The sequence below is a fragment of the Symphodus melops genome (genome assembly GCF_947650265.1).
Source record: "Symphodus melops genome assembly, chromosome: 23".
Classification (NCBI taxonomy): Eukaryota; Metazoa; Chordata; class Actinopteri; order Labriformes; family Labridae; genus Symphodus; species Symphodus melops.
The window spans coordinates 7,153,858-7,169,216 of NC_136713.1; the positions used below are offsets into that span (position 1 = coordinate 7,153,858).

The 15,359-nt window shown below is 41.6% G+C and overlaps 2 protein-coding genes across 7 annotated transcripts in view; one reads left to right on the plus strand and one right to left on the minus strand.

Moving 5' to 3' along the window:
• Nucleotides 1–1,160: 1,160 nt before the first annotated feature.
• LOC306818550 (uncharacterized protein) lies at nt 1,161–9,668 on the minus strand. Of its 4 annotated transcripts, none has more exons than XM_079336203.1 (10): nt 9,577–9,668; nt 7,688–7,850; nt 7,217–7,418; nt 6,823–7,084; nt 6,560–6,601; nt 6,379–6,467; nt 6,089–6,283; nt 5,428–5,527; nt 2,127–3,386; nt 1,161–1,703 (listed from the first exon to the last, which is right to left on the minus strand). In XM_079336203.1, exons 2-10 carry the CDS (start codon nt 7,777–7,779, stop codon nt 1,696–1,698), a joined length of 2,250 nt encoding a protein of 749 aa, XP_079192329.1. In that variant the 5' UTR covers nt 7,780–7,850; nt 9,577–9,668; the 3' UTR covers nt 1,161–1,695. The 4 variants fall into 4 exon arrangements, with proteins under 4 accessions (XP_079192329.1, XP_079192328.1, XP_079192330.1 ...); XM_079336202.1 differs by lacking the exon at nt 9,577–9,668 and adding an exon at nt 8,410–8,438; XM_079336204.1 differs by lacking the exon at nt 9,577–9,668 and having other exon boundaries at nt 1,161–1,650; nt 7,688–7,851.
• A 3,100-nt stretch (nt 9,669–12,768) lies between these two features.
• The window catches only part of LOC306818543 (sodium channel protein type 2 subunit alpha-like), a 29,025-nt gene continuing 26,434 nt past the window's right edge, over nt 12,769–15,359 (plus strand). For all 3 annotated transcript variants that reach the window (XM_079336182.1, XM_079336184.1, XM_079336183.1), the window contains exons 1-2: nt 12,769–13,046; nt 14,021–14,126. The gene's annotated coding sequence lies outside the window, so the exon portion shown is untranslated. The remainder of the gene's footprint in view (nt 13,047–14,020; nt 14,127–15,359) is intronic.

Here is a 15,359-nt window from a genome sequence, read left to right on the forward strand (position 1 = left end):
CCAGGATTTAAAAAAAACACTCTCAGCCCGTCTCCTGAGACTGTAAGCATCCAAACCTCTTCTGTTTTTTTGTTCAAAGGTTCACGTGTGCTGATAGCCTCTGGATTATAAATGTACATGACAGACTAGCATTTCATGTTACACCGGATTATGGATCTGGCGTTCTTTTGTCAGCATAATCAGGAACATCGCCGCTCAGGTTGAAATTCAACCTTTCATTGCTAAAAAAGGATAATGCCAAAGTTGTCACTAACGTTGGATATTATTGCTCGAGGCAGGAGAAGAGCTCCTCTCCTGCATGTTTCTTATTCCACAGACTTTTTTTTCTTTTTGGTTCTCCCTTAGGGGCGGTAATGGCATTCTCCATGACAACGGCAGTGTGACACGGCTGTGCCCTTGAGGGCCGGGCGCCCCCTCTGGGGGGAGCGCCGTGGAAACACGACAGGGTCAAGGGTCACCTCCCATCATCCACCAGCAACCCGTCCTCCTCTCTCTCTCTTTCTCTCTCTCTCACCTCAGGTGGAGAGAGAGAGAGAGAGAGAGAGAGACAGAAAGTCTTAAAGCGAGCCCACTCAGTCCAGGCCTGGCAAACATGGAGCTTTAGCCACAGGCGGTTCTGGCTAGGTCTCTAGCTCCTTGCTGTTCCTCCAAGGCCAGGGCTGGATCAATACATATAGTAGTGCGGATTCTTTTGGCACCCAAGTATAGCTATGCAGTATTGCCCTGAGGTATGGGTCCGTTAAAGACATAAGAGTGTGTGCATGTGAGCAAAGTGGACTGAGTTTATTCAGGAAGGTGTTGAGATGCTTGGCATAAAACTGATGCTTCCAACAAGGATTTTATTTTATTTTTTGCGTTTGTTTGTTTCTGCTTTAAATTCAGGAAATTCACATCTGCAATAATGTAATTTAGTTATTTAAAAATATGTTGCGCTAAGGAAGGCCTTTGGACTAATGAATTAGAATAATTCTTCATGTCAGTTAATTTCTGGTTCTCGAGTAAACACAAAATCATAATTACTGTTTTGTTAAACGTGACACTTGTGATAAATTCAGCTCAACTCATGCAGTGGAAAAGATCTAACAGATGACGTTAAGGGTTTTCATTTAGAAACAATACTCTACTGCCACCTGGTGGCGAGAAAGCATAAGAATCTGAAACGGAGTTCATTCGTTTTACTGCAGACTTCACATTTTACAGCATACAAAAAATGCACCAGGCACAAATATAGAATGAGAGTTATTATGTCTTTTGTTTCAAGCAAAGTTACACAAAAAGAAAAGTTCTGACGTCAGCGGTGTGTCCGCCTTGGCACATCTTGAATGAAAAGCCAAAAGGAAGTAAAGAAAAAACAGGACACTGTCAGTTCAACAATTTATGTCCTGTACATTTGGCGTCTTTGACAAACAGAAGTGTTTATGTTCAACCTGTGAACATTGGGCCAAACGTGAATGCGTCTTGAGAAATAAAGAGACAAGAAATAAAAACAGCAAGTCAACGCTTTGCTTCTCGTCAAGATTGATGCAGCTCTTTTTTTTTTTTTTTTTTTCCTTCCTGGGGGGGGAATTCGTCAGCTGAGCTTTTTTGATTTGAGCTACTTGAAGGTCACGTGCGCAGCCTGGTGTCCTTAATCCACTTTGAACCCTCACCCTAAAACAAAAAAAACGTCCATTCAGAGACGTGGGAGGAAGCCGGTCAGGCACCTGCAGCAGAGAGGAGAGGAAACAAACAAGAATGTTTACATCCAATCTTTCCTCTATAGGCAGGAATCCACAGAACCTTGCATGAACATAAATTCTTTGACAGGCAGACATCCAACATTGAGAAAAATACTTATCACACATACAGTGTCTCCATCTCAGATAGTTTTGTGCTAAAAAAGCCTTAAAAATTCTGGTTTAGTCTGCTGGTTTGCAGCATTCACTAATCATGCGTTTTGTCCTCGGGATACTGTGCATGGTGCAAAAGGCCAAATCAAATGACTTGATACATTTTGAATTTTCTTCATTTTCAAGTCTGCAAACTGAAAGCACATCACTTCAAGTGAAATAAAATAGGATTGCATCAGTAGCCATGATGCTACAGCTGATCTTTGTGTATTAAAATCGGGGGTCAGTGTTCCTCACCGTACTGGTATGTGGACCTGGGCGATGAGGGAAGAGTGCCGTTTGGACCACTGGGCGCCTGAGGGCCTAAACGGTTCCCATGACTCTGGATGCGGGACCTCTGCACCGCCAACGCCACCGCCTGCGCAAACCTGGACGGGACAGCGCCGGTCTCGTCCACGGGTCCCTGCGCAGCTGCGTGCATGTAAGGCGAGGATGGAGTGGGCACACTTTGATGCTCCTCACTGGGTGGATTTATTTGTCCGTTCGAGATGGGATTCGACGGTGAAGAGGAGTTTGTAGCGTCTTTTTTGTCCGCTTCCGAGTCTTCATTGAAGTAAACGGGTGGAGGAGGAGGAGGGAAACAGTCCTCCTCTTCCTCCTCAGCGCCCTCCTCATTGGTGTTTGAACCACAATGGTCTGAGTCGGATCTCATGGACTCGGCACTCGGGCGTAGAAGTAGTTCCCCCTCATCCTCAGGCTCAATCTGAGCTTCACCGGGAAGTTCTTCTGCCGCTTGTTGCACCTCCGACGTCACTTCGGGTGTCTCTTCTTCCACGAGTTCAAAAGTCTCTCCAACCTCAGACGGAGTCGAGCTTTGACGACCCAGATTTTGGTCTAAATCGAGCGGATTTGGAGGAGAGTTACACGTGTCAGAAGCCTCCCGAGAGGAGCGTCCTGGACTCGACGAAGACGTCCTGCGGCCTGCCTCCTCTTTCTCAGCTAGATCCTCGATAACCTCACGAGACGCTGCACTCTGCGGGGCTTCTTCCGACGTCATCTGCTCTGTCACGGCCATTCCTCCATCTGTCGACCTCTGTTTCCTGGATGGAACCACTTTAAACGTGGTCAGCAGCCTCCTCTGAATCGGATCCTCCCATTCAGGCTCAGCGGTGAGGTCAGAGGTTAAAACAGGTCCCAGCGCTACGCAGTCTGCAACGTTATCCGAGCGTCTCTGAGGCATTGGAATAAAGGCGGAGCTACCGTTGGACTTCGGGAACGTGGAAGAGCTACTGAAGCGTTTTATCAGCGCTCCTTTGCTAATAGAGGACGTCAACACTTTGGCGAGAGCGCAGCGGGCTTCCGATAGGTCTCTCCCTCGAAATGAAGGCAGGCGCTCGCCCATGTCGTGGAGATGAGAAAGCGATGGTCGTGAGAAGGATGAGGATGAGCGCGAGTGTGATGGTAGGGGTGAGGAAGATGAGGAGAACGAGAGGGTTACAGAGTCTGACTCGTCACTTTCTCCCAGCTCAGCCGACGGACGCAGGGAGTCAAGAATCCCTGGAGAAACAGGAGAGATTTAGTGGCATGGAAACTGATCGGAGAGGTTTAAAAAAAAAAAAAAAATAAATAAAAAAACTACAAAATTTAAACATCGATCCCAAACATCCAAAAATCCTCTAAACTCAGTTGTTAACTAACTTCTCTCAATGTGATGTTCAAATATTTCTTAAAGAAAAGATCAGGAACTAAAGTTGACATAGTTATTCACTTTTTTTATTCGAATAAGAAAAATGCTGATTAATAAAAGAAAATAAAAACTGAAATAACAAAGAAACCAAATAATAGGGGCCCCAAATCAAACACACACAAAAAAAGGAAAAACATGTATATAAAACAGGCAGAACAGTGAAGCAGGTAAAGAAACAAACACAAACAACAGACAAATATTGAAGTTTAAAAAAAAAAAAAAAAAAAAAAAAAAAAAAAAGATTGCTTGAACCTCGTCAAATGTCAAACAGTTATTTTCATGCCTTTTACGCATTACTTTTGGTTTCTATTCTGAATAAAAAAGGCACCAGAAAAAAGTTCACAAAGTCAAATTATGTTTCAGGAAACAAACATTAAAACGAGATAAAAAACTTGGGACAAGGTGAGAAAGTTACAGGATTCACAGCAGAATACAGGACAAAACAACGAGATAAATAAATAGTGTTGAAGTGCAGCAGGCGACAGGGACACATAGATCCATGAAAAGCCACTAAGACGGGATAGGAGGAAGAAGAGGCCAACGCAGGAGGAGGACGGAGAGGAGGAAGAGGGGCCGATTAAGGAGGAGAGGAAAAAGACAGCAGCAGCAGCAGCAGCAGCCCTTCACTCACTCCCCCCTTCAGGTAACACAGAGTCTGTAAGCAGGGAGGAGAAACAGAAAGCAGCCATTTTCAGTCTACAGGCGGTAAAAACACAACACCGATGTCCTGCGAGGCTGTAAATGTGCTCAGAACTAAACTGCTTCAGACTCTTCTGATGGCAGGAAGCTCTTTTTGCAAAAATCTCCCGCCATGTTGGATGTAGTCCATGCAAAAGAGCAACACATAAATATTTGAAAAGGCAGGCTTTCTTGCATGTGTGAAGGGGGCTTTAAAGGTTACAGGAGCAATCTTAAAGCTAGTTTGGTGGGTTGATTATGTAGAGCGGGAGTACGGGATGCAGAGGAAGGGAGGGGTTGTTTTCCAACGCTAGGAATGATACAGACTCAGCAGATGTTTTAACAGCTAAAGAAAGCACATGGAGTGAATTTAGGAGGCATTTTTTTATATAAGAGGATTCGAACACTTTAATGTTTCTTTTTATGTCGTCTCTGTCCTCTTCTCGCAGTAATAACCTTTGTCTCTTCACAGAATGGTCATTGTCCGTTAAAGTCTATGAAAGCAGATCCAAAAAAAAAAAAAAAGAAAAGAAAAAAGAGCCGTGTGCCAGGTGGTGAAAGCAAATCAGACAGACTAATACAAAGGATGAAAGCTGGGACAATAGAGGGATTTATCTCCTGAGCAGACGAAAGCCAATATGTTCCATGAACGAGGCCCTCCGGGTCACTTTAATTGCCCTGGACAGGGTTAAATTGCTCTGACTGATAAAAGCAGAGTTTTTTTGTGTGCTGGATTTAACTGCTAAATCGCACATTTGATGGTATTCCCTGTGACATTTTAATCTTGATTTAACTTCAATCTCTCTTGACCTCGCACGGCTCCGACTGAAGCCGTGACGATTTGGCAGACACAAGAATTCACCCCACTTTAAGCTCTTTTTGATTTCTATTGATATGCTGTGAAAGGTCGATTGGGATTGTGTCCGAGCGTCTTTCATTTGTTCCTGCGCTTTTATTAACGCTGCATCACTCACCACCACTAGATGGCAACAGAAAGAGGAACAGGCTCAGTTTTGCTGACTAGAAAGGAAAATGTCTCTTTTCGTTGATCATCTCAGAGGACACGATCTTTATCATCTTTATTCAAATGTCTGGCACAGAATCGAGCCTCTCTTCTTCTCAAAGCGTCTTCATCACTAAGTGTAAAGGTTATCAATCATCATGCCTTTTTACCTTTGACCTCGGTGTGTGCCTGCAGCTCCTGGTGGTTGCTTGTACAGGGAGGGGGAGGGGCCCTCCTCTTGGTGCTCCTTAATGTGGACTCTGCAGACCTCTGCAGAGATACAAGATAATGACATCACTGCTAGATGTTTGTCCTCCCTCATTTCCTTCATCAGGGTTGTTAGTCTTTAACATTTAAAAGACACAGAATCGACAATTCCTCATCTTGAATCAGTGCCTGCATTCAATCAGATGATGGTATTCACAGATATCTTTATGTTGGAAGATAGTTATGAACAAATGAGGAAGGAGGACACAAGACAGCGATGGAAAAAAAACAGGGTAAAGGTGGAAATAAAGAAGGAGATCAAAAAGACAGGGAGAGCAGGAGGGGAAAGAAGATTGGAGAAAAAAGTAGTAAGAAGAAAATAATAAGGACGGAAGATTCAATTCACTAAAATGAAGCAAGCAGAAGTAAAGAATAGAAGAAGAAAAAAAATAGGAAAGATGCAAGTGTGATAAATAGAAATGAGGAAGAAGAAACGGGAAGAAGTGGAAAGAATGAACACGCAGCAGAATAAGGTGATTAGAGAAGAAAAAGGAGAAGTGAAAGAAGTCGTCTACACATTGGGAAGCCAATGGAGAAGAAGAGGTGTTTTCCCCACCGGCCCACCTGTGCTCCTCTGAGATGACAGGTGGCGAGGTTGTTGGGGATGCTCTGTGACGCGCCAATAGGAGGCTGGGGGGCGCGTCTCTTCTTGGGCATGTCCGTCGTCAGGGTGTTAAAAGAAGAAGAAGATGCGCTCTGGACATTGGCGCTGACTCCCACTTTGAGGCCAGGAGAAGCCGGGGCACTCACCGTCCCTTCCTGCGACGAGGGAAGCGAACATTTAGGTTCAAGAAAAACATTTTTTCGCATGTACAGAACAATTACTCACATCACATGCTGATTCATCACTGTACCGTTTGAGGCTTTTTCTTCCTCCTTCTGAATAAACTGAGAAAGCCGTTATTCTCCTTCTGCTTCTTCTCCGTCTTTGGAAGGTCTACACCTAGAAAAAAAAAATCACTCTTGATTATCAAATGATCTGACATACAACAAAGGTCGAGGCTGACACTTTGTATTAGCGTGTTTACGCGTTACCTTGTAGCAGAGGCGGTGTGATGACCTCTGCTGGCGTGACAGCTGTTTCAGACAGAGAAGGAGAACAATTAGCATTAATGTCGGAACACAGCGTCTTATTTTTAGATTGGCTTTGTTTACAATAACAAGGAAGAAGATGGGTGTTATGCGTCTTCAGGGACTATTGCAGCTAGCATGGAGTGGACACATGTTTTACTCTCTTGCATTGGCTTAGATGTTTCATAACAGTCTTTTTATTTCGAAGCTTTTACTCGAACGCGTACCAGTTTCCGGCGTCTTCGATCGATGTTGATGCTCGACGGCGGCGTCTTTGGCGAAAACCTCCCTTAAACTGTGGTCGTCTAAACTCTTGGTCAAATCCAGAGGCTCTTTGGACTGCGAGTCTCTCAGCAACACGGTTGTTGCCACCTGAAACTCGCACTTGTCACACACCACGGGCATCAGCAACTCAAGGGGCACTTTGGGATTCACACGCACCACGGCCTTGTGGGACTTATTGTAGTTGATCAACAGACGCACAGAAGGCTACAAAGAGAAACAGACATGTCCTTTTCCTATTAGTTATTGCTTAGATTTTTGTGATGTATAATTGTCCGACAGGTAATAAATAGTGTAGTCAAGAATAAAACTTCGGTTCTCAACTTTTTTTTTTCCTACCTCAGGCATGTACGGCCTCCTGATCTTTTCTTCTGTGCCTTTAGGCTTCAGCACAATCTTCTCGGCTTCCAGTGAGCCGATGGGAGAGTTCGGTTTGAAGCGGATGTTGTTCTTGTTGGGCGAGAGAACCTCGACCGTGTAGTCAGACGGATTCAGGTGGTAACTCGCACAGAGGGTCACCAATAGGTCCATCACTGGTTTGCTATGAAGAGGAGGAAAAGTGAAAGAAAACAAATGACCCTTAAACAGCTGTAAAGTCCCACGGCTTCTAATCGCTGTATGCAGGTGAACCATAAAAGTACAACTTTCTGTGGAGCAAATTAGACCTTTAGCAGAAAATATCTGTTAGCATAGAAGTACTTACATAGCACCTTGCAATACCTCAGTGCACCTTTAATATATTAATGTTCGTTTTGCTCGGACACTTGCACAATATCGATGAAAACACAGCTCCTAGTATCTATGGCTCACCTTCCATGCACCGTGGCGTGCTTCTCCAGTCCACCTGGCAGAACCACGGACAGGGAGTGGTCTCTGTCCAACGGATTCACCTGCTCATCCATCTCACAGAGACTTCAAACCAATGCAGAAGCTTCTCCAGATCAGATGCTGGTCCTGACGTCAGGTAAACCCCCTTAAAAAAAACAGAAACGTTGCATTCAGTCGGTGGGATTATTTGCATGGTGGTGACAAAGCAGGAGCAGAAATAGAGTCAGTGACAGTTATTCCCTCTTGCCAGTGTGAAATGTCTCAGAGCTGCTCAAAATAAATTCATGATCCAGAGATGAAGGCCCCCAGACTACATCTTAAACATCTTTTATACACAGCATGATTAATAAAATATCCAATAAAATATCCTTTTTAGTTAATTTACCTGGAGGATGGAGAAAACAAGATTTTTTTTGTTCCAAAAATATCCATCAGAATTATTTATTATTCAGTGTGAGTAATCCAATTGTTTTGTCCAATTTAACTGTTTTAGCAACTACAATATACTTTGCTATAATGCAGCCTTTTTATTTCTTTACAAATACAGATTTATCTTTATTTATCATCATTACAGTTTGATTTCATCTAACAGCACCGATACACATAAATCTGTAAATGTCACTAATTTGAAAGGCAAGCTTTTTCATTAATCCGCGTTGAAGTCTACAAACATGCCAAACCTCAAGTGGTTGAACCGTGGTTACCTGAAAAGACTCTTCTTCAAACGGGAACCATGTAAAATAAATGTCAAATAAAAAATAAAGCGTTTCCAACATAAAAGCCAAACAGTTTCCAAACTGTCCTTGAAACTTTCATTTAAAGCAGAAACTCCAAATGTTTTTTTTTGTTTGTGTTTGGAAGAAAAAACACTGAGCAACTTCCACTAGTTGACGACGCTGTTTGGGTTTAATTAAATCTCTTCTCCGCCTCCCTCCAGGAATGTCACCTCTCTGTGTATGAACTTTGACCCCGTGTGGTTCAGCCTCTTTAAACAGTTTGATTCAAGTCTACGCCCTCAGTGTATTTCGAGCGAGCAGTTTACTGGAGCGTGCCAACAAAACAGCTGTGCGTATCTGTTCATCAGCACGTGCGTGCGTCGAGGACGCTGCTCCCTTCCGTCAGCGCGTGAGCACAGACGCGCGTTTAGTCACAGAGGTTATTGAGTACAGTGGGAAGCAAATACAAATTTGACGTAAAAAATCGAAAAATAAATAAATTTTCTTTTTTCCTTTTTTTTTTGTTTTGTTTTGGTTTTTTTTGCATATATTAGCTAGTACATAATCAACAAATGTTTCTTGTAATAATGTTTGAATTTATGGTGCCATAATATAATTTAGCATGTATCCACTTTAAAAAAATTTTTTGTTGTGTATGTATTCCTCAAAATAAGCATTATATCTTATATTGTATCTTATGATTATGAATGAATATAAGCTATACATACATATATATATAAATATATATATATAGCAGCAGTTAAGGCAAAAAGATTGTTCTCCATGGTTACAGTTATACCTGAGTACAGCAGCACATGTGTGTTTGGTTTTGCAGTGGAAGAAAGTGCAAAAAGGTATTTTTTCAAGGCTGAGTCTACTGTAGGCCTAAAGTGGTTAGTTTCCATTCATATTGCAAAGACACAACATGTTCACCTCATCCAACTATAATGCAACATAACAAACTACATAAAGCCTCCGAAAACAGTTTCAGCCATGCTGTTCAAGCAGTAATACTTAGTTCTAAATAAGCTTACACTGTTTCTCCTGTAAGAAGGATTAGTGCTCTTAACAGGCCATGTCGCAGCATGCTCCCATATTCAAAAACACTTCAATTGCATCCAATACATACTTGCATCCGTTGTGATTTACACGTACCTCTGTCCACAGATTCGTGCCATTCTCTTTCAGCTCTCTCTTCTGTGTTATTAGGTCGTAGGAGGAGAGAAATTGAGGAAGGCAGAAAAGGGTTCCTTCCCCTGTAATCCCTGTTTAGCAGACTCGCCTACCACACCTACAGGCCCTGCCCAGTCATGTGACATCACTTTGCATGTTTGTGTTTGTGTGGACAGTGTGTATGCTTTGTGGGAAGTGGTGGTGATGAAGGAGGGGTGAATTCACAGCATGGTAACTTTGCGAACCAGTTCTTCTTGAACCATAAAAAATATACCAGGCCTCTAATCCACATAACTCAGCCTCTCAAGAGGATTTTGGTTGAAGTCCAAAAGTAAACGCAGCTGTAATTATTAGACCTTTGAATAGGACTGTTTCGCTCACCTCGAAAGTCCAAACTCTTTTGAATCTGTTCAGCTAACTCCTTCACTCTTCACCCTGCTGAAATACACAAGATCACATCAGTTCTCTCAGATCTCTCAGGCTCTTCAGGTATCTGTGCTAATTCACCGATTTAGTAGGAGTCATTTAGTTCAGTGAAGGGAGTGTGTTTATACAATAAAAACACTTGTCGACTCTCTTTAGTCATTGGCTCTGAATCGGCGGTTCTTGACCCTATAATGGGTCACAATATTCATTGAAGGGGTTGTGAGAGATGGCTAGTAAAATGAGCCTCCCAAAAAGCAAAATAAATGTCTTCCTCATCTACTCTTTTAAAGTCCTTCCCAAAGAAACTAAGTTTATAATAACACAAAAATTCAAAGGCAACATGAAATATGTGGAGTTTGGCGATGTTGAGCATGAACATAGTGAGCCTGGATGTGTTTGAATGTTTGTCCTAGCTGTTAGACCACGATCCTCTATATCATACAAAGCTCTTGATTAATCTGCATACAGAAGGTGAGCCCTAGCACTCAGTTATGTGGGAGTTTTAATCAAATTAAGCACAGGGAACACATGTCCCCGCAAACTGTAATCTTGTAATCTCATTGTGAAGTCTTTCAGCGGACTCTCAATGGGCCTCTGCAGTAAACAGATCACTGTGCTAATGAACTTCTTTTGATGACTAATGGATGAACAGAAAGCCTGTTAGTCACACCATCCAGTCTGTTTTTCTTTATCATCACTTATCATGTTGTGAAATGGAAGCAGGCCCGGAAATCACACTGCAGAGCTTGACAGAGAGAAAAACAGTGTTAACCACGTCAATTTGTTTCTATCTTGTTCCAATGTATGGCAGACTGAGTTAGATCAGACATGTAGCATAATTCTCACCACGGAGTAGCTATGTTTCATAAAATATGACTTGTGAAACTGACAGGCTTCACTTTCTTTCTGTTGAAGGAAATTTAAAAAGTATAGATTTGACATCTCTTGTGCTTGATTCTCCTGTGCTGATATTCAGTACATAATGTGATAATGCTCAAGTCCTTCTTAACATTTCAATATGTAGTCCTTGCTTCTCTGTAGGCGTTCCCAAACTCATTTGTTATGTCTATTTTTCTTAAAAATGTGCAGCATTAGCTAACAAGATTAAAATCAGAGGGGCTTACAGAACAACAAAGGTAAGTGTTGACATGCTACAACCTCATTCTGACATCTCTGTGTTTGAATGTGAGCGTCCACATTTAGCACTCTGCTTCTAATGAAAACCCACGGCAAAGTCTCAACAAGCTGCCAGGAATGACAACTGTGAGCTCATCTTTGGAAACACTGTTCACAACAGGGTAGCTCTTGTATGCAAGGAAGCTCTCTGTGTTTTTATTTGAATTTGAATTCAGCTTGAAAAGAGAAACAGAAAGAAAAAGAGGGCCTCAGATGTCTTCATCTCAGATCGAAGATAGCTGTCAGTTTAGCATGGTATGGGTGGGAATATTGCAAGAACACTGATTCTCAAAACAATTGTGTGTGAAGGCTTCATTTGCTTAAATTTGCATAAAATTACAATGAAAGTCTTATTTATAGTTAAATTACTAATGTTGCACCTTCATATGTTTGAACAAATTACGTTTCCTGTACTAAATAATTCAGGATATTAGACAATTTGATTGCATGGGATGAAACAAATCTCAATAAAGCCTGCATGTAAAAGTGTGTCTAAAGGAGTCGTCACTTGTGTTCACATGGTTGAGCGAAACAGTGTGCCCCCATATGTCAGATTGCCATGCTAAATGCAGCTGAAGGGTGTGTTCATTTTTTTCCTTTTTTGGACTCTGTGAGGAATGTCAGACATTCAAAGGATGGAACTGAAAGGGAAAAAAAACAACATTTTTTTTATTTATCATCTTCTGTTTTTTTTTTTTGTTTTTTTTGGCACCTTGATAGGAAATTGATGAAGTTTTAAATGAGGACATCAAACTAAGTTTTTATGTTCACATGGAGAAGTGAAACTCCATGCACCTATGTGAGAGTGTCATGCAACATGGAGCTGAAGGGTGTGTCTCTGTCAGCTGCAGACAGACCCTGGAGGGATGGAGTTTCCCTTTTTTTTCATTTCCAAACAGAATCTACCAACCTATTGAAATCAAGGGTTAGGGTTCAAACAATGCACTTTAATTTAAGTTCATTGTTTGTCCATCTTTGTCAAACCGGTCATATTCATTTGGGAGCTCCACTTTACTCTCAAATACAGAGGAAAACAAACATTGTCTCTTAATGAAGTTATTATGCAACCGAGTGGAGCTGTTATGCCATAGACTGTCCAGCAGGTGGCATAAATTCACAAGAGAAATGCAAGGCGAGTGATGTTTAAGCTTATATCTCCACCTCAACGTCCTTACAACTTGACACCTTCCTGACACCTCTGTCTCCGCCCCACCTTCAGCAAAAAAATCGTCAGTTGTCTATAAATTAAACTTTTGGTGATAAAAATAGCTGTAACTGCAGTCTTTAACCATTTGACACAATTAATGGGCTGCAAGAAGTTGACAATATATTTTTTTATGATGCATTTATGTAAATGGAAATAATCACATTGGCCAAAATGAACATGACCCAGCCCTTTAAAACTTATTTAAAATTTATTAGCAGTATAAATAGCTGGTTACCTCGTGACTAATAGATTTATGTATCATTTCACATTATTTTCGTCACTTCTGACATCATATGTAACAACAGGTTGCCGTTGCTCTGACTTTGATTTTTTTTTTTCTCCTATTAGTGCACATTCAGGTCATTTTGCGACAGTCACAGCTTTGAGGATCTTCATTCCCAGTCTGTGATGCCTAACCAACCGGAAGCGCGGATTGATTTCTACACGACGAGCGACTAAGGGCGGCTAAAAATCAAAGGAGCGTTTCTTAAATGATAATCCACCAACCCTTGGATTCAAGAAACAGAGATCAGTGGTTTATTCAAGTGAAATTGACAGTGCTATCCGCTTAAATAGAAGGATTATTCTTTCGGAGATGGGAGCTACCTTCAGGGTCCACACCTGCTGGGCACCGTAATTTGTGGTGAGTATCTAGATCTTTAAAAAAGGCTCTCAGCCTATGTCACGCTTCAAGTTACTTCAACTGTTTACAAGTCAGTATGAAATTGAGCTAGATCAATTGTTTGTCGACTATTAATACATATATGGACGGAAAACTAAGATACACGCAGGTCTACTCGTATTTTGAATGTATATATTTTTTATTCATTAAAGGTGTTCTTCCGCGATTTTTGCGTGTGACACGCCCATCATTTAAAAGTCCCCCCCTTTCCTTATATTGTTTTAATCACGAAGAAATCGATAAAACAATATCAACCTCCCGACTTACTGGGAGGAAAGCCCCCTGTAGCTGCAGGCCCCTTTGGTGTGAACATGTCTCCTCCATGCATGATAAGCCTTAGGAGGTTTATGTCATTGCCTATAAAAGCTACAAACCGAAGTAGAGAAAACAAGGGTCTATGTTAATTGTTGGTTGCTCTCTCTGTAGGTGAAATGATTGCAGGCAATAGACACATCTGACAAGGACACGCCCAGACTCATTCATGGTAGCCTATTGTAAACATGAGCTGAGCTGAATATCCTACACTCCTGTTTATCTTGTGCTGTACAGTAGTAGAGAATATGAAAGTTTGGAGAAAGAAAAAGTTTAGTTTCAACAGAGAATTGTGAAATGAGCTGTTCATGAGCTGCTTGTTCCCTTTGGAGCCGTTTCAACCACAGTTCACGGACCCCCAGGTGGCCCTCGGACCCTAGTTTGTTCAGCTCTTGGTTTCCAGGGGGTTCTGATGGGAGCTTGTCGCCTTTGAAAGCATCAACCTCGGTCGCTCTCTCATCGGCGTCTCCTCCGTTCTCGTTTTTTCTATCTTGTTTTTGGTGTCGCCATAACGCCGGTGGCATTTCTTCTTCTTCTTCAGAGGAGGAGGAGAAGGAGAAGGAGAAGGGGAAGACAATATGGCTGCGGCTAATTCGACAATCTCTCTCCCGTGTCATATTCAGAAAGTGTCGTTTTTCGGAGTCCAGGAGATAATAACGAGGAGACATCATCAACATGGCGACAGCTGCGGCCGTCCCCTCTGCTCGTTTCGAAACCGCGACAATTAAGGTATCGTCTGGCACGCGCTCAATTTATTTTTCATTTTAATTAGCCTTAACAAGCACATACTTTCATGCAAGTCTCTCTCTGTTGTTCAGAATTGTATATAAAATCAATACAATGGTGGTAAGATAATAAAGGGTACTATTAGAAATGTCTGCTACATTTAGCCTGTAACAGGTATGCTACCAAAGGTGAAAACGTCCTTTAAGTACTTAAATGTCGTGATACTCGGCAGCATACTTGAAAATAACCTACATTTGTTGTTTTTTGTAGCTAAATAACTCAAAAGCATTTTTTTTCCCTGATGCTGTCAGTACCATGAAGAGCAGCGCCCTTTTTGACACGACGTCCGCTGACATTTTAGTCATTCCGAGAAAAAAAAAAAAAGTGTATAGCTGAAGCGAGCAGAGAGCAAATGTGCAGCTCAAGAAGCCTCCACAGGTGCTGCTTTTTTGTTGTTTGACTAAAATATGTCACACAATGAGACGGGTTCCCACTTGCTTGTTTGTTCTTTGGGGTCAGCTGCTCTCTCTCTCTCTCTCTCTCGATGTTTAGCACCATAGACAGCGAAACATCTGTGCATGGGAAAAATAGAGCAAGTGTTTAGCTCAAGGGCACTCAATGCATTGATGCCGATATGACAAGTGCCCTTTAAAGGACGGGTTTGCAGATTCCCATTAGGCTAGGTAAATTGGAAACAGCTGTTGGGAGCTGTAGTTTTCTAGAGTTTGATTTAGCTTTGTGCTCTCCCAGACAAATTCATTTCTGTGCCCTTGGTGATTAGATACTAAGAATAGACTTTTTTTTTTTTTTTTTTTTTTTTTTTTTTACTTTAACAAATAATAACGTCATTGTAGTTTTTATGCACTTGCACAAAGATTTGGGTATATTCTATCCATTTCCAAAAGTTTTAGGTAGGGAAAAAATAGCAGCATTTAGCAGCTTTTACACCATCTTTGACTTTTTCTGTTGTTTTTTTTGTTGTTTTTTTTTAACTGATATGACTTTTAATGTACTTAGAATATTGGTTTAATATGGAAACATGGCATGCTTTACTAGGTAGACAATAAAGTAATATGCATTCTATCCCCTGAAAAAATACATTTTCCGTTGATTATTGGCTGATTGATATAGCTTTCGGGCTTCAACAGAAAACTCTTGATCCAGTAGATTGTTTTTAATCCATATGCTTTACTGAAAGCTGTCCGTGTTTGAACAAGCTTACTTCTGATTCTTATA

Excerpts from the sequence above, each read along its gene's own strand:
- LOC306818550 (XM_079336203.1), bottom strand. The coding sequence starts at position 7,779 with ATGGATGAGCAGGTGAATCCGTTGGACAGAGACCACTCCCTGTCCGTG. Across the intron at positions 7,419-7,687 it reads CACGCCACGGTGCATGGAAG|CAAACCAGTGATGGACCTAT; the intron begins GTGAGCCATAGA and ends TCCTCTTCATAG. Across the intron at positions 6,284-6,378 it reads GGAAGAAAAAGCCTCAAACG|GAAGGGACGGTGAGTGCCCC; the intron begins GTACAGTGATGA and ends CCCTCGTCGCAG.